We start from the raw sequence: 19,332 nt of genomic DNA, 5'->3' as shown, positions 1-19,332 counted from the left end.
TGTGGTCAAGAAAGGTGAGAAAACAGGTGCAGGACTGCTACATTGGTCAGTGTAACTAATCTGATAAGCAGAGGTCCACAGGTGGTTAGGCACCCTGGAAAGGAACTCACCTCTGAGCGCAGAGGCAATGTTGGGCATGCTGGTAAAGGACCACTAGAATCCAGCAGCCCAGGCCCCTTTCTTTATGGTCAAGAAAGGCAGGAAAAGGTGTGCAGGACTGCTACATCAGTGAGCATAACTAATCTGATAAGCAGAGGTCCATGGATGGTTACGCACCCTGGAAAGGAATAAGCATTAGGACCATAGAGGATGCTCTATGATTAATGCTCATTGGAAAATGACTAGGGGAGCTGGCATCCCTGTTCTTTTTTCAGATGGGAAACATTCCTCCCAAGGCAAAAACACCCCTAAGATGTATTCTGGAGAACTGGGACCAATTTGACCCTCAGACGCTAAGAAATAAACGACTTATATTCTTCTGCAGTGCTGCCTGGCCACGGTATCCTCTTCAAGGGAGAGAAATGTGGCCTCCTGAGGGAAGTATAAATTATAACACCATCTTACAGCTAAACCTCTTTTGTAGGAAAAAAGGCAAATGGAGTGAAGTGCCATATGTACAAACTTTCTTTTCATTAAGAGACAACTTGCAATTATGTAAAAAGTGTGATTTATGCCCTAAAGGAAGCCCTCAGAGTCTACCTCCCTACCCCAGTGTCCCCCTGATTCCTTCTCCAACTAATAAGGACCTGCCTTCAACCCAAACGGTCCAAAAGGAGATAGACAAAGGAGTAAACAATGAACCAAAGCGTGCCAATATTCCCCGATTATGCCCCCTCCAAGCAGTGGGAGGAGGAGAATTCGGCCCAGCCAGAGTGAATGTGTCTTTTTCTCTCTCAGACTTAAAGCAAATTAAAATAGACCTAGGTAAATTCTCAGATAACCCTGATGGCTATATTCATGTTTTACAAGGATTAGGGCAATCCTTTGATCTGATATGGAGAGATATAATGTTACTGCTAGATCAGACAGTAACTCCAAATGAGAGAAGTGCCACCATAACTGCAGCCCGAGAGTTTGGCGATCTCTGGTATCTCAGTCAGGTCAGTGATAGGATGATAACAGAGGAAAGAGAACGATTCCCCATAGGCCAGCAGGCAGTTTCCAGTGTAGACCCTCATTGGGACACAGAATCAGAACATGGAGATTGGTGCTGCAGACATTCACTAACTTGCATGCTAGAAGGACTAAGGAAAACTAGGAAGAAGCCTATGAATTATTCGATGATGTCCACTATAACACAGGGAAGGAAAGAAAATCCTACTGCCTTTCTGGAGAGACTAAGGGAGGCATTGAGGAAGCATACCTCCCTGTCACCTGACTCTATTGAAGGCCAGCTAATCTTAAAGGATAAGTTTATTACTCAGTCAGCCGCAGACATTAGGAAAAAACTTCAAAAGTCCACCTTAGGCCCGGAGCAAAACTTAGAAACCCTACTGAACTTGGCAACCTTGGTTTTTTATAATAGAGATCAGGAGGAGCAGGCAGAACGGGACAAATGGGATTGGAAAAAAAGGCCACAGCTTTAGTCATGGCCCTCAGGCAAGTGGACTTTGGAGGCTCTGGAAATGGGAAAAGCTGGGCAAATGGAATGCCTAATAGGGCTTGCTTTCAGTGCAGTCTGCAAGGACACTTTAAAAAAGATTGTCCAAGTAGAAATAAGCCACACCCTCATCCATGCTCCTTATGTCAAAGGAATCACTGGAAGGCCCAGTGCCCTAGGGGACGAAGGTCCTCTGAGTCAGAAGCCACTAACCAGATGATCCAGCAGCAGGACTGAGGGTGTCTGGGGCAAGCACCAGCCCATGCCATCACCCTCACAAAGCCCCGGGTATGCTTGACCATTGAGGGCCAGGAGGTTAACTGTGTCCTGGATGTTGGTGCGGCCTTCTCAGTCTTAATCTCCTGTCCTGGACAACTATCCTGCAGATCTGTCACTATCCGAGGGGTTCTAGGACAGCCAGTCACTAGATACTTCTCCCAGCCACTGAGTTGTGACTGGGGAACTTTACTCTTTTCACATGCTTTTCTAATTATGCCTGAAAGCCCCACTCCCTTGCTAGGGAGAGACATTCTAGCAAAAGCAGGGGTCATTATACACCTGAACATAGGAGAAGGAACACCCATTTGTTGTCCCCTGCTTGAAGAAGGAATTAATCTTGAAGTCTGGGCAATGGAAGGACAATAAGGACAAGCAAAGAATGCCTTTCCTGTTCAAGTTAAACTAAAGGATTCTACCTCTTTTCCCTACCAAAGGCAGTACCCCCTTAGACCTGAGGCCCAACAAAGACTCCAAAAGATTGTTAAGGACCTAAAAGCCAAAGGCTTAGTAAAACTGTGCAATTGCCCCTGCAATACTCCAATTTTAGGAGTACAGAAACCCAACGGACAGTGGAGGTTAGTGCAAGATCTCAGGATTATCAATGAAGCCATTGTCCCTCTATACCCAGCTGTGCCTAACCCTTACACTCTGCTTTCCCAAATACCAGAGGAAGCAGAGTGGTTTACAGTCCTGGACCTTAAGGAAGCCTTTTTCTGCATCCCTGTACATCCTGACTCTCAATTCTTATTTGCCTTTGAAGATCCTTCAAACCCAATGTCTCAACTCACCTGGACTGTTTTACCCCAAGGTTTCAGAGATAGCCCCTATCTATTTGGCCAGGCATTAGCCCAAGACTTGAGCCAATTTTCATATCTGGACACTCTTGTCCTTTGGTATGTGGATGATTTACTTTTAGCCGCCCGTTCAGAAACCTTGTGCCATCAAACCACCCAAGCACTCTTAAATTTCCATGCTACTTGTGGCTACAAGGTTTCCAAACCAAAGGCTCAGCTCTGCTCACAGCAGGTTAAATACTTAGGGCTAAAATTATCCAAAGGCACCAGGACCCTCAGTGAGGAACGTATCCAGCCTATACTGGCTTATCCTCATCCCAAAACCCTAAAGCAACTAACAGGGTTCCTTGGCATAACAGGTTTCTGCTGAATATGGATTCCCAGGTACAGCAAAATAGCCAGACCATTAAATACATGAATTAAGGAAACTCAAAAAGCCAATACCCATTTATTAAGATGGACACCCGAAGCAGAAGTGGCTTTCCAGGCCCTAAGGAAGGCCCTAACCCAAGCCCCAGTGTTAAGCTTGCCAGTGGGGCAAGACTTTCCTTTATATGTCACAGAAAAAAACAGGAATAGCTCTAGGAGTCCTTACACAGGTCCAAGGGATGAGCTTGCAACCCATGGCATACCTGAGTAAGGAAATTGATGTAGTGGCAAAGGGTTGGCCTCATTGTTTACAGGTAGTGGTGGCAGTAGCAGTCTTGGTATCTGAAGCAGTTAAAATGATACAGGGAAGAGATCTTACTGTGTGGACATCTCACAATGTGAATAGCATACTCACTGCTAAAGGACACTCATGGCTGTCAGACAACCATTTACTTAAATATCAGGCTCAATTACTTGAAGGGCCAATGCTGCAACTGCACACTTGTGCAACTCTTAACCCAGCCACATTTCTTCCAGACAATAAAGAAAAGATAGAACATAACTGTCAACAAGTAATTGCTCAAACCTATGCTGCTCAAGGGGACCTTTTAGAGGTTCCCTTGACTTATCCCAACCTCAACTTGTATACTGATGGAAGTTCCTTTGTAGATAAAGGACTTTGAAAAGTGGGGTATGCAGTGGTTGATGATAATGGAATACTCGAAAGTAATCCCCTTACTCCAGGAACTAGTGCTCAGCTGGCAGAACTAATAGCCCTCACTTGGGCACTAGAATTAGGAGAAGGAAAAATGGTAAATATATATGCAGACTCTAAGTATGCTTACCTAGTCCTCCATGCCCATGCAGCAATAGGGAGAGAAAGGGAATTCCTAACTTTGAAGGAACACTTGTCAAACATCAGGAAGCCATTAAGAGATTATTATTGGCTGTACAGAAACCTAAAGAGGTGGCAGTCTTACACTGCTGGGGTCATCAGAAAGGAAAAGAAAGGGAAATAGAAGAGAACCGCCAAGTGGATATTGAAGCCAAAAGAGCCACAAGGCAGGATCCTCCATTAGAAATGCTTATAGAAGGACCCCTAGTATGGGGTAATCCCCTCTGGGAAACCAAGCCCCAGTACTCAGAAGAAGACATCGAATGGGGAAACTCACAAGGACATAGTTTCCTCCCCTCAGGATGGCTAGCCACCGAAGAAGGAAAATACTTTTGCCTGCAGCTAACCAATAGAAATTACTTAAAACCCTTCACCAAACCTTCCACTTATGTATTGATAGCACGCATCAGATTGCCAAATTATTATTTACTGGACCAGGCCTTTTCAAAACTATCAAGCAGATAGTCAGGGCCTGTAAAGTGTGCCAAAGAAATAATAATCCCCTGCACAGCAGGCCATACATGACAATCCCCATATCTTTAACCTCCTTGTTAAGTTTGTCTCTTCCAGAATCAAAGCTGTAAAACTACAAATGGCTCTTCAAATGGAGCTCCAGATGCAGTCCATGACTAAGATCTACTGTGGACCCCTGGACCGGCCTGCTAGCCCATGCTCCAATGTTAATGACATCGAAGGCATCCCTCCCGAGGAAATCTCAACTGCATGACCCCTACTACACCCCAATTCAGCAGGAAGCAGTTAGAGTGGTCGTCAGCCAACCTCCCCAACAGCACTTGGGTTTTCCTGTTGAGAGGGCGAACTTAGAGACAGGACTAGCTGCATTTCCTAGGCCAGCTAAAAATTCCTAAGCCTAGCTGGGAAGGTGACTGCATCCACCTTTAAACACAGGGCTTGCAACTTAGCTCACACCCAACCAATCAGAGAGCTCACTAAAATGCTAATTAGGCAAAAACAGGAGGTAAAGAAACAGCCAATCATCTATCACCTGAGAGCACAGCAGGAGGGACAATGATTGGGATATAAACCCAAGCATTCGAGCTGGCAACGGCTACCCTCTTTGGGTCCCCTCCTTTTGTATGGGAGCTCTGTTTTCATCTATTTCACTCTATTAAATCTTGCAACTGCACTCTTCTGGTCCGTGTTTGTTACGGCTTGAGCTGAGCTTTCACTCGCCATGCACCACTGCTGTTTGCTGCCATCGCAGACCCACTGCTGATTTCCATCCCTTCGGATCCAGCCGGGTGTCTGCTGTGCTCCTGATCCAGCGAGGTGCCCATTGCCACTCTCGATCAGGCTAAAGACTTGCCATTGTTCCTGCATGTCTAAGTGCCTGGGTTCATTCTAATCGAGCTGAACACCAGTCACTGGGTTTCACAGTTTTCTTCTATGACCCACAGCTTCTAATAGAGCTATAACACTCACTGCATGGCCCAAGATTCCATTCCTTGGAATCTGTGAGGCCAAGAACCCCGGGTCAGAGAACATGAGGCTTGCCACCATCTTGGAAGCGGCCTGCTGCCATTTTGGAAGTGGCCCACACCATCTTGGGAGCTCTGGGAGCAAGGACCCCCCCAGTAACAGTATAAACTCACATTCTAAGGTCACACCTCAAGGAACTAGGGAAACCAAACCAAAACCCAGCAGAAGAAAGGAAATAACCAAGATCAGAGCAGAACTAAATGAACTTCAAAGAAAAAAAATACAAAAGACAAGTGAAACAAAAAGCTGGTTATTTTAAAAGAGAAATAAAATTGATATACCATTAGCAAGTTTAATAATGAAAAGAAGAGAGAAAATCCAAATAACCTCACTAAGAAACAAAACAGGAGTTGTTACAACTGACACCACAGAAATACAAAAGATCATTCAAGGCTACTATGAACACCTTTATGCACATAAACATGAAAAACTAGTAGAGATGGATAAATTCCTGGGAAAGTACAACCCTCCTAGCTTAAATCAGAAAGAATTAGATTCCCTAAACAGACCAATAACAAGCAGCGAGATTTAAATGGTAATTTTAAAATTACCAACAAAAAAGAGTCCAAGACCAGATGGATTCACAGCAGAATTCTACCACTCAAAGAAGAATTGGTATCAATCTTACTGACACTTTTCCACAAGACAGAGAAAGTGGAAACCCTCCCTAATTCATTCTGTGAAGCTAGCATTACCCTAATACCAAAACCATGAAAGAACATAACTGAAAAAGAAAACTACAGACTGATATCCCCGATGAACAGAGATGTTAAAATCCTTAAAATACTAGCTAACTGAATCCAACAACATATCAAAAAGAGAATTCACCATGATTAAGTGGCTTTCATACCAGGGATGCAGGGATGGTTTAACATATGCAAGTAAATGAATGTGATACATCACATAAACAGAATTAAAAGCAAAAATCAAATGATCATCTCAATAGATGCAGAAAAAGCATTCAACAAAATCCAGAATCCCGTTATGATTAAAACTCTCAGCAAAATCAGCATATAAGGGACATACCTCAATGTAATAGAAGCCATCTATGACAAACCCACAGCCAACATAGTACTCAATGGGAAAAAGTTGAAAGCTTTCCCTCTGACAACTGGAACAAGACAAGGATGGCCACTCTCACCACCCCTCTTCAACATAGTACTGGCAATCCTAGCCAGAGCAATCAGACAAGAGAAATAAATAAAAGGCACCCAAATTGGTAAAGAGGAAGTCAAACTGTCACTGTTTGCTGATGATATGATCATTTACCTTGAAAACCCTAAAGACTCCTTCAGAAAGCTCCTAGAACTGATAAAAGAATTCAGTAAACTTTCTGGATACAACATTAATGTACACAAATTAGTATCTCTTCTATACACCAAGAGTGACCAAGTGGAGAATCAAATCAAGAACTCAACCCATTTCACAATAGCTGCAAAAAAAAAAAAAAAAAAAAAACACTTAGGAATATAACTAACCAAGGAGATGAAGGACCTCAATAGGGAAAACTACAGAACACTGCTGAAAGAAATGATAGATGACAGGAGCAAATGGAAACATATCCCATGCTCTTGGATGGGTAGAAGCAATATTGTGAAAATGACCATACTGCCAAAAGCAATCTACAAATTCAATGCAACACTTATCAAAATACCACCACTATTCTTCACAGCATTAGAAAAAAACAATTATAAAATTCATGTGGAACCAAAAAAGTGCACACATAGTCGAAGCAGGACTAAGAAAAAGAACAAATCTGGAGGCATCACACTACCTGATTTCAAACTATACTATAAGGCCATAGTCACCCAAACTGCATGGTACTGGTAGCTAACAGATAACTTTTCCATGCTATCTATCATGTAACAGCAGGTTACTGGTAGAAAAATAGGAATATAGACCAAGAGAACAGAATAGAAAACCCAGAAATACACTGAAATTCTTAAAGCCAACTGATTTTTGACAAAGCAAAGAAAAACATAAATTGGGGAAAGGACACCCTTTTCAACAATTGGTGCTGGGATAATTGGCTAGCCGCATGTAGGAGAATGAAACTGGATCCTCATCTCTCACTTTATACAAAAATCAACTCAAGATGGATTAAGGACTTGAATCTAATACCTGAAACTATAAAAATTCTAGAAGATAACATTAGAAAAACCCTTCTAGAGATTGGTTTAGGCAAGAATTTCGTGACCAAGAACCCAAAAGCAAATGCAATAAAAACAAACATAAATAGCTGGGATTTGATTAAACTAAAGAGCTTTTGCACACCACAAGGAACAGTCATCAGGGTAAACAGACAACCCACAGAGTGGGAGAAAATATTCACAATCTATACATCTGACAAAGGACTAATATGCATAATCCACAACAAACTCAAATCAACAATAAAAAAAAACAAACAATCTCATCAAAAAGTAGGCTAAGAGGGGTTCCAAGATGGCTGAATAGGAACAGCTCCAGTCTATAGCTCCCAGTGTGAGTGACGCAGGAGATGGGTGATTTCTGCATTTCCAACTGAGGTACCGGGTTCATCTCACTGGGGCTTGTTGGACAGTGGGTGCAGCCCACGGAGTGTGAGCTGAAGCAGGGCGGGGCATCACCTCACCCAGGAAGCACAAGGGGTCATCTTCGGGACACTCCCACCCTAATACTGTGCTTTTCCAACAGTCTTAGCAAACGGAACACCACGACATTTTATCCTGGGCCTGGCTCAGAGGGTCCCATGCCCACGGAGAATTGCTCACTACTAGCACAGCAGTCTGAGATTGAACTGTAATTTGGCAGTGAGGCTGGGGGAGGGGTGTCTGCCATTGCTGAGGCTTGCGTAGGTAAAGCAGCCAGGAAGCTCAAACTGAGTGGAGCCCACCACAGCTCAAGGACGCCTGCCTGCCTCTGTAGACTCCACCTTTTGGGGCAGGGCATAGCTGAACAAAAGGCAGCAGAAACTTCTGCAGACTTAAACGTCCCTGTCTGACAGCTTTGAAGAGAGTAGTGGTTCTCCCAGCATGCAGTTTGAGATCTGAGAACGGACAGACTGCCTCCTCAAGTGGGTCCCTGATCCCCAAGTAGCCTAACTGGGAGACACCTCCCAGTAGGGGCCGACTGACACCTCATACAGCCAGGTGCCCCTCTGAGATGAAGCTTCCAGAGGAAGGATCAGGCAGCAACACTTGCTGTTCTGCAATATTTGCTGTTCTGCAGCCTCTACCAGTGATATCCAGGCAAACAGGGTCTGGAGTGGTCCTCCAGCAAACTCCAACAGACTTTCAGCTGAGGGTCCTGACTGTTAGAAGGAAAACTAACAAACATAAAGGACATCCACACCAAAACCCCACCTCTAGGTCACCATCATGAAAGACCAAAGGTAGATAAAACCACAAAGATGGGGAGAAACCACAGCAGAAAAGCTGAAAATTCCAAAAATCAGAGTGCTTCTTCTCCTCCAAAGGAATGCAGCTCCTTGCCAGCAACAGAACAAAGCTGGATGGAGAATGACTTTGATGAGTTGACAGAAGTAGGCCTCAGAAGATCAGTAATAGCAAACTTCTCCAAGCTAAAGGAGGATGCTTGAATCCATCGCAAAGAAGCTAAAAACCTTGAAAAAAGATGAGAAGAATGGCTAAGTAGAAAAAACAGCACAGAGAAGACCTTAAATGACCTGATGGAGCTGAAAACCATGGCACAAAAACTACGTGATGCATGCACAAGCTTCAGTAGCCAATTTGACCAACTGGAAGAAAGGGTATCAGTGATTGAAGATCAAATGAATGAAATGAAGTGAGAAGAGAAGTTTAGAGAAAAAAGAGTCAAAAGAAATGAACAAAGCCTCCAAGAAATATAGGACTATGTGAAAAGACTAAATCTACATATGATTGATGTACCTGAAAGTGATGGGGAGAATGGAACCAAGGTGGAAAACACTCTTCAGGATATCATCCAGGAGAACCTCCCCAATGTAGCGAGGCAGGCCAACATTCAAATTCAGGAAATACAGAGAACGCCACAAAGATACTCCTTGAGAAGAGCAACTCTAAGACACATAATTGTCAGATTCACCAAAGTTGAAATGAAGGAAAAAATGTTAAGGGCAGCCAGAGAGAAAGGTCAGATTATCTACAAAGGGAAGCCCATCAGACTACAGTGGAAATTCTACAAGCCAGAAGAGAGTGGGGGCCAATATTCAACATTCTTAAAGAAAAGAATTTTCAACCCAGAATTTCATATCCAGCCAAACTAATCTTCATAAGTGAAGGAGAAATAAAATCCTTTACAGACAAGCAAATGCTCAGAGATTTTGTTCCCACCAGGCCTGCCTTACAAGAGCTCCTGAAAGAAGCACTAAACATGGAAAGGAACAACTGGTACCAGACACTGCAAAAACATGCCAAATTGTAAAAACCATTGAGGCTAGGAAGAAACTACATCAACTAACGAGCAAAATAGCCAGCTAACATCATAATGACAAGACCAAATTCACAAATAACAATATTAACCTTAAATGTAAATGGGCTAAATGCTCCAATTAAAAGACACAGACTGGCAAATTGGATAGAGTCAAGACCCATCAGTGTGCTGTATTCAGGAGACCTATCTCACGTGCAGAGACACACATAGGCTCAAAATAAAGGGATGGAGGAAGATCTACCAAGGAAATGGAAAACAACAAAAAAGCAGGGGTTGCATTCCTAGTCTCTGATAAAACAGACTTTAAACCATGACTTTAAACCAACAAAGATCAAAAGAGACAAAGAAGGCCATTGTAAGGCAGGCCAGGATCAATTCAACAAGAAGAGCTAACTATCCTAAATATATATGCACCCAATACAGGAGCACCCAGATTCATAAAGCAAGTCCTTAGTGACCTACAAAGAGACTTAGACTCCCACACAATAATAATGGGAGACTTTAACACCCCACTGTCAACATTAGGCAGATCAACAAGACAGAAAGTTAACAAGGGAATTCACAACTTGAACTCAGCTCTGCACCAAGCAGACCTAATAGACATCTACAGAACTCTCCACCCCAAATCAACAGAATATAATTCTTCTCAGCACCACATCACACTTATTCCAAAATAGACCACATAATTGGAAATAAAGCACTCCTCAGCAAATGTAAAAGAACAGAAACTATAACAAACTATCTCTCAGACCACACTACAATCAAATTAGAACTCAGGATTAAGAAACTCACTCAAAACCGCTCAACTACATGGAAACTGAACAACCTGCTACTGAATGACTGACTACTGGGTACATAATGAAATGAAGGCAGAAATAATGATGTTCTTTGAAACCAATGAGAACAAAGACACAACATACCAGAATCTCTGGGGCACATTTAAAGCAGTGTGTAGAGGGAAATTTAGAGTACTAAATGCCCACAAGAGAAAACAGGAAAGATCTAAAATTGACACCCTAACATCACAATTAAAAGAACTAGAGAAGCAAGAGCAAACACATTCAAAGGCTAGCAGAAGGCAAGAAATAACTAAGATCAGAGCAGAACTGAAGGAGATAGAGGCACAAAAAACCCTTCAAAAAATCAATGAATCCAGGAGCTGGTTTTTTGAAAAGACCAACAAAATTGATAGACTGCTAGCAAGACTAATAAAGAAGAAAAGAGAGAAGAACCAAATAGATACAATAAAAAATGATAAAAGGAATATCACCACCGATCACACAGAAATACAAACTACCATCAAAGAATACTATAAACACCTCTACACAAATAAACTAGAAAATCTAGAAGAAATGGATAAATTGCTGGACACATACACCCTCCCAAGACTAAACCAGGAAGAAGTTGAATCCCTGATTGGACCAATAACAGGTTCTGAAATTGAGGCAACACTTAATAGCCTACCAACCAAAAAAAGTCCAGGACCAGATGGATCGACAGCCGAATTATACTGGAGGTACAAAGATGAGCTGGTAGCATTCCTTCTGAAACTATTCCAATCAATAGAAAAAGAGGGAATCCTCCCTAACTCATTTTATGAGGCCAGCATCATCCTGATACCAAAGCCTGGCAGAGACACAACAAAAAAAGAGAATTTTAGACCAATATCCCTGATGAACATTGATGCAAAAATCCTCAATAAAATACTGGCAAACTGAATCCAGCAGCATGTCAAAATACTTATCCACCACGATCAATTCAGCTTCATCCCTGGGATGCAAGGCTGCTTCAACATACATAAATCAATAAGCGTAATCCATCATATAAACAGAACCAAAGACAAAAACCACATGATTATCTCAATAGATGCAGAAAAGGCCTTCGACAAAATTCAACAGCCCTTCATGCTAAAAACTCTCAAAAAATTAGGTATTGATGGGACGTATCTCAAAATAATAAGAGTTATTTATGACAAACCCACAGCCAATATCATACTGAATGGGCAAAAACTGGAAGCATTCCCTTTGAAAACTGGCACAAGACAGGGGTGCCCTCTCTCACCACTCCTATTCAACATACTGTTGGAAGTTCTGGCCAGGGCAATCAGGCTGGAGAAAGAAATAAAACATATTCAATTAGGAAAAGAGGAAGTCAAATTGTCCCTCTTTGCAGATGACATGATCGTATATTTAGAAAACCCCATAGTCTCAGCCCAAAATCTCCTTAAGCTGATAAGCAACTTCAGCAAAGTCTCAGGATACAAAATCAATGTGCAAAAATCACAAGCTTTCTTATACACCAATAGCAGACAAACAGAGAGCCAAATCATGACTGAACTCCCATTCACAATTGCTTCAAAGAGAATAAAATACCTAGGAATCCAACTTACAAGGGATGTGAAGGACCTTTTCAAGGAGAACTAATAACTGCTCAACGAAATAAAAGAGGACACAAACAAATGGAAGAACATTCCATGCTCATGAATAGGAAGAATCAATATCGTGAAAATGGCCATACTGCCCAAGGTAAATTATAGATTCAATGCCATCCCCATCAAGCTACCAATGACTTTCTTTGCAGAATTGGAAAAAACTACTTTAAAGTTCATATGGAACCAAAAAAGAGCCCACATTGCCAAGACAATCCTAAGCCAAAAGAACAAAGCTGGAGGCATCACGCTACCTGACTTCAAACTATACTACAAGGCTACAGTAACCAAAACAGCATGGTACTGGTACCAAAACAGAGATACAGACCAATGGAATAGAACAGAGACCTCAGAACTAATACCACACATCTACAACCATCTGATCTTTGACAAACCTGACAAAAACAAGAAACAGGGAAAGGATTCCCCATTTAATAAATGGTGTTGGGAAATCTGGCTAGCCATATGTAGAAAGCTGAAACTGGATCCCTTCCTTACACCTTATACAAAAATTAATTCAAGATGGATTAAAGACTTAAATATTAGACCTAAAACCGTAAAAACCCTAGAAGAAAACCTAGGCAATTCCATTCAGGACGTAGGCATGGGCAAGGACTTCATGTCTAAAACACCAAAAGCAATGGCAACAGAAGCCAAAATTGACAAACGGGATCTATTTAAACTAAAGAGCTTTTGCAAAGCAAAAGAAACCACCATCAGAGTGAGGAGGCAACCTACAGAATGGGAGAAAATTTTTGTAATCCACTCATCTGACAAAGGGCTAATATCCAGAATCTACAAAGAACTCAAACCAATTTACAAGAAAAAAACAAACAACCCTATCAAAAAGTGGGTGAAGGCTATGAACAGACACTTCTCAGAAGAAGATATTTATGCAGCCAACAGACACATGAAAAAATGCTTATCATCACTGGCCATCAGAGAAATGCAAATCAAAACCACAATGAGATACTATCTCACACCAGTTAGAATCACCATCATCAAAAAGTCAGGAAACAACAGGTGCTGGAGAGGATGTGGAGAAATAGGAATGCTTTTACACTGTTGGTGGGACTGTAAACTAGTTCAACCATTGTGGAAGACAGTGTGGCGATTTCTCAAGGATCTAGAACTGGAAATACCATTTGACCCAGCCATCCCATTACTGGGTATATACCCAAAGGATTATAAATCATGCTGCTATAAAGACACATGCACACCTATGTTTACTGCGGCACTATTCACAATAGCAAAGACTTGGAACCAACCCAAATGTCCATCCATGACAGACTAGATTAAGAAAATGTGGCACATACACACTATGGAATACTATGCAGCCATAAAATAGGATGAGTTCATGTCCTTTGTAGGCACATGGATAAGCTGGAAACCATCATTCTCAGCAAACTATTGCAACGACAAAAAACCAAACATCACATGTTCTCACTCATAGGTGGGAATTAAACAATGAGAACATTTGGACACAGGGTGGGGAACATCACACACCAGGAAATGTGGTAGGGTTGGGGGAGAGGGGAGGGATAACATTAGGAGAAATACCTAATATAAGTGATGAGTTAATAGGTGTAGCACACCAACATGGCACATGTATACATGTGTAACAAACCTGCACGTTGTGCACACGTACTCTAGAATTTAAAGTATAATATAAAAAAAAGTGGGCTAAGAACATGAATAGACATTTATCAAAAGAACATATGCAAATGGCCAATAAACATATGAAGAAATGCTCAACATCACTAATGATCCAGGGAAATGCAAATCAATACCATAATGCGATACCACCTTATTCCTGCAAGAATGGCCATAATTTAAAAAATCACAAAACAGTAGACGTTGGCATGGATGTGGTGATCAGGGAACACTTCTACACTGCTAGCAGGAATGTAAACTAGTACAAACACTGTGGAAAACAGTGTAGAGATTCCTTAAAGAACTAAAAGTATAACTAGCATTTGATCCAGCAATCCTACTACTGAGTGTCTATCCAGAGGAAAAGAAGTCATTACATAAAAAAAGTTACTTGCACATGCATGTTTATAGCAGCATAATTTGCAATTGCAAAATCGTGGAACCAACTCAAATGCCTATCAATCAACAAATGGATAAAGAAACATATGTGTGTGTGTATATATATGTATATATGTGTGTATATATGTGTGTGTGTATATATATATACACACATATATATATATGATGAAATACTACTCTGCCATAAAAAGGAATGAATTAATGGCATTCACAGCAACCTGAATGAGACTGGAAACTATTATGCTAAGTGAAGTAATTCAGGAATGGAAAATCACACATCATATGTTCTCACTGATATGTGGGAGTTAAGCTATGAGGATGCAAAGGCATAAGAATGATACATTGTAACTTGGGGTCTTGTGGGTAAGGGTGGGAGGGGTGAGGGGGTGAAGGATAAAACTTGGGGTGAGGGGGTGAGGGATAAAAGACTACAAATAGGGTGCAGTGTATACTGCTCAGGTGATGGGTGCAACAAAATCTCACAAATCACCACTAAAGAACTTACTCATGTAACCAAACACCACCTGTTCCCCAATAACCTATGGAAAAATAAAAAATCAATTAAATAAAAGTTTATCTGAGAGAAAGGGAATGCAATGAAGAAAGAAGCTGCAGTCTTTAAAATCTACTCTCAGAAGGGAGATGCCATCATTTCTGCCATATTATTACACATGTTAGAAGCAAGCCTCTAAGTCCAGCTTTCACTCATAGGAGGGGAATTAGCTTCATTTATTGAAGGAAATATTGAAGAACTGGTAGATATATTTTAAACCATCACAAGTTAGGGAACAATCTTAGAACAGATGAAAACTACATTAAAATTTTAAAAAACATTAGGAGAAAAAGGTGAGGGAAAAAGTATTTTTTGGAGAGAGACCCAAATATACAAAGGCAAAGAAACATGAGTGAGCATGAGACCTCTGGATAACAGAAACTTTCCATGTTATTTGCCTTCAAACAGCATGGATATAAAGGGAGAATTAAAGACAATGACTCGGCCTTATGCTCCACCTAAAGAGTCATCAGCCCTCATTAGGCAATCTAAATGGAAGAGTGACATGATCATATTAACACCAAAAATGAAATTAAGGGAACATAGAAAAATTGCTAGGGAGTGGGGGGCCTGCAGGCAGAGAGAATGCTGTATGTTTTATGGTGGTCCTTCAGGTGACATAACTGTGAGTCTTAGTAAGATAAACACTATGGTGACAGAGTGGAAATAATAAAATGGTGTTTAGTACATCGAATCAGCAAGGATCAATGGATATTTCTTATAGATTGAATATGAGAAGTAAGGGATAGGAAGAAATTAGGAATGACACTTGCTTTTCAAGCATGGGCAGTTAAGTAAATTTGAGGCAAAAAGTCTAGGAGTCAGGAGGAATGATGGGTCGATTTGGAATATATCGAATATGACATCCCTGAAGGACATTCAAATGAATATATTTGGTAGAAGGTTTGACAGTCAGCTGCTGAGCTCAAGCTAGAAATCTGTCAGGACAAAAGTTGAACCTTTCAGAAGTCATCCATATGCTTAGTAATCTTTGTTGGAGTCTTGAGAAAGGACAATGTAGAGGGAAAAGATGAGGACTGATGATCGACAGCAAATGGATGTTTAAAGGGTGGAAAAAGGAAACCAGCCTACAAAAGAGGGAAGGAGTCCTTATAGAGACTGGCTCAACACAAGACCAAAAACTATCTATAATCTCCTCAGAATATATGAGGGTGCTAAACGCAGAATAGCCACTTACTACAAACTTGCTGTTGGCTGGCTGACCTGTTCATTAGCATTTATTAAAGCCAACTCCAAACCTGTCTGTGGAATGAATCCAGTTTAGAAAGCATTCAGCTCCCCATCTTAAATATACAGAGCTAAGATTCATTTTGAAAATACTTCCCAGGTTTCATTTTACAAGCTTAACCACTACGGTTAATAATCCTTTCCAAAACTCTTCACAAAAGTTCAATTAGATTAAATATTAGTGATTATAAGAGATAAAAGCTTACATTAATTCACTAAAAAGCACAACTATTATGTTTTTTGGTTCTTGGACAGAAATCCTGACTACCAGTGACACCAAAATACATTAAGAAAAATTTTAGTTTTTAAAAAAAGTGAGACAAGTTAAATACAACTAGAATTTTAATTTTTCGCCCAATACAATCTGTAAATCTAATTATAAATTTTATGATAGAGTCTGTCTCTGGTGATGTTACAGTCGCAGAAACACAGAAAACTAAGAATGAAAATTCAACAAATATTCCAGAATATGCAAAACTTCTCACTAATTATATGGTGATAAATTATTACTATTTATATAATATATAATTAGATGTCTCTAAAATCCAAAAAATCAACTTAAAAACTTTTAGAACTTACTAGTAAGTTGTAATATACACTGCAATAATATCAAATTTCTCCTACGTTAAACCATAATTACAAGATGAAATAAAAGAAAAATATTTTTATTTACAGAAGCAAAAAAAAAAAAAACCATGAAATACCTAGAATTGGCTAGCAAAATTTGCAATACATAGAAGAAAAAAAAGCTATAGGAATTATTTAGGAAATCTGAAAGGAGATGAAATATATTGATGTACACAATTTTTTCTTTTCCCAGAAGGATTAAATATTGAAAAGCCAATACTTCTCAAATTGATATGGTTTAATTCAATTGTGATGGTATTTTGTGCACTTTATGAAAATGATTTTAAAGTTTATTTAGAAAAATAAGTATAATAGCTTAAAAAAGACTCAAATAGAAAAGTTACGTTGCTAAATTGCACACAAAACATAAAACATAAGACTACCACAAATAAAATAATGTAAAACTGGTGCAAGACAGAGCATAGGAGTGAAACAGGATAGATGTTCTGAAACAGAGCCTAACTCAGATAGCAAGATGATGTAAGAAGGACCATCACAAACCAATGGGGCCAGATTATTCAAAGTTAGTGTTGGGGAAAATTGACCCTTGCAGAGATAATGATCAAATTTAAACCTCACTTTACATACTCTAACATAAAGAGATAAATATTTTAAAAAACAGGAAGAGGTTGGAAAAAATGTATTTAACTGATCTTTGGATGGGCAAAGACTTCTTACAAGTACAGGAAATGAAAGAAAACGCAAAGGAAAATATAAATAAAGTTATCCATGTAAAACTTTTAAAATAACGTTTGTCAATTGCAGGCTGTCTTCCTGTGCCTCTCCCTAACCCAGCACTGAGGCTTTCCCCCTGTCTGACATCAGAAAGAGGAGGTAACATCTCTCATTTCCAGCTCCTAACGTTCCTTCTGACATTGTATCTCTGAGCTCTGCTGTCAGTCTTGTTCCCTGAGCTCCAGTATGTCCCAAGGGCCTAGTATCTCCTTCACTTCTATAATTACTTTCACAAAAGCAAGAATCTAGAAGGATCATTGTGTGAGTAGTAGGGTCCAGATTTGTTCAATAATGCTTAGCTATAAATTGCTCCTACACTAACTAGATTTAGGTGCTACTGACTTGACAGGCTGAGCTGCATTGCATCTTGTTGGATGATATATTACAACAGTCCCTCAAACAGTTACCATAAGTAGAATGTTTCTCCTCTTTCTCTTGACAGTTTGGTTTTGAACTAGAATTAGGAATCCTACAATTTTACACATTGCCTTAAATTCCTCCCGGAGACTTCCCACAGCCTACAGATCTTTTAACTTGCAATCACCAACAGTGCTTTCTCAAAAGCTTGTCACAACAGCAGGGAGCAATTTAGTGGCCTATTTTAAGCACACCCTCTGTCCTTATCTCTCACCTCTGAGATAATATAATCCACTCGACCTCCTTCACCTGCACTCTGAAAGACCTCATAATCGCCTGTTCCACACTGGCAGCCAGAGCTCTAGGAAGTTCAGTTACAGCTGGGAGAGAAGGAAATGACCTTGAAGTTAAAGTAGGTCAACCACTTACTTGTGGATAGTTTAAATTGAGGTGTAAATAAATACTGCACCTGAAGTCTATATCCGCAATGATAGCCCCGCAAATCTAAACCAGGAAATTGTATCATAATCTTTTGCCCAAAAAACAGATCTATGGCTCTCTCCTGGAGCAGAGGGGGCAGGTATTAATCTCTCCACTTCTCTCTCTGTGTGAACACCTTAATCAATCCCTTGCTGCCTTTGACCCATGCTATCATGTTACTCTGGTACCTACCTGGGACAGGTGGCCTGTGTCTTTCTTGTGCCAGTTGCAGGATTCGCCACCAGGCCTCCAAAAGTGATGCACACACCAGCCCAAAGACATTTTGAATAGCCATTGACTCAAAAACTTCCCCCCAATACAGACCACACAGAATCACATGCCATACTCCTCAACCCTTAGAACAGCTTCACCTGGACAGTTCCAGGCCAGTAGCAGGTCCTGTGTGTGAGTTCTTCTTCCTTCTTCCAGCATTTCCTTCCTCCTGTAGGTCTCTTCTGTGATGTCCTCTGTACTACTTATACGGCAATATATAAGCTGGGCAGAGTGGTGAACACCTGTGGTCCCAGCTACTTGGGAAGCTGAGGTGAAAGGATGGCTTGAGCCCAGGAATTCTAATATAGCCTAGACAACAGAGTAATATCTCATCTCTAAAAAATAAATTAGTAAATAAATAAACATACTGCAATTTATACATGACAGCAGAGACTGTCATGTTCACCTGTATACCTGCAGAATAGTCCCTGGCACATACTAGACATTCAGAAATTATTAGTTAAATGAATGAAGATTCATTACATAAACTCCCATTTGCAAAAAGCTTCTCTGCAATCAGTTACAAACATTTTATGAGTTGGGGATTCTCTAGTTAGCATGTATAACACGGAAGGGTTAGCCTTGATTTATGAAGGAAATGGCGGTAAAAGGACAGAAAGATGACTGCAGACAGAAACTATTTTGAGACACAATTAGAATGGCTCTTAGAGGAGAAAGGGTGAAAGTGGGAATGGACTGGTTTGATTCAATTAATTCTTAGGATGCTGAGGT

General features: G+C 40.5%; 1 protein-coding gene across 1 annotated transcript; it reads left to right on the top strand.

Annotated features, from left to right (window-relative positions):
* Nucleotides 1-374: 374 nt before the first annotated feature.
* LOC129051703 (uncharacterized) lies at nucleotides 375-1,586 on the top strand. Its single transcript, XM_054538225.2, has one exon. It carries the CDS (start codon nucleotides 375-377, stop codon nucleotides 1,584-1,586), a length of 1,212 nt encoding a protein of 403 aa, XP_054394200.2.
* The last annotated feature ends 17,746 nt before the right edge of the window (nucleotides 1,587-19,332 follow it).

Source organism: Pongo abelii, chromosome 17 (genome assembly GCF_028885655.2).
Source record: "Pongo abelii isolate AG06213 chromosome 17, NHGRI_mPonAbe1-v2.0_pri, whole genome shotgun sequence".
In the NCBI taxonomy this organism is placed as follows: Eukaryota; Metazoa; Chordata; class Mammalia; order Primates; family Hominidae; genus Pongo; species Pongo abelii.
The sequence above is the reverse complement of the archived record's forward strand: the minus strand, read 5'-3'. Positions and strand labels throughout refer to the sequence as shown.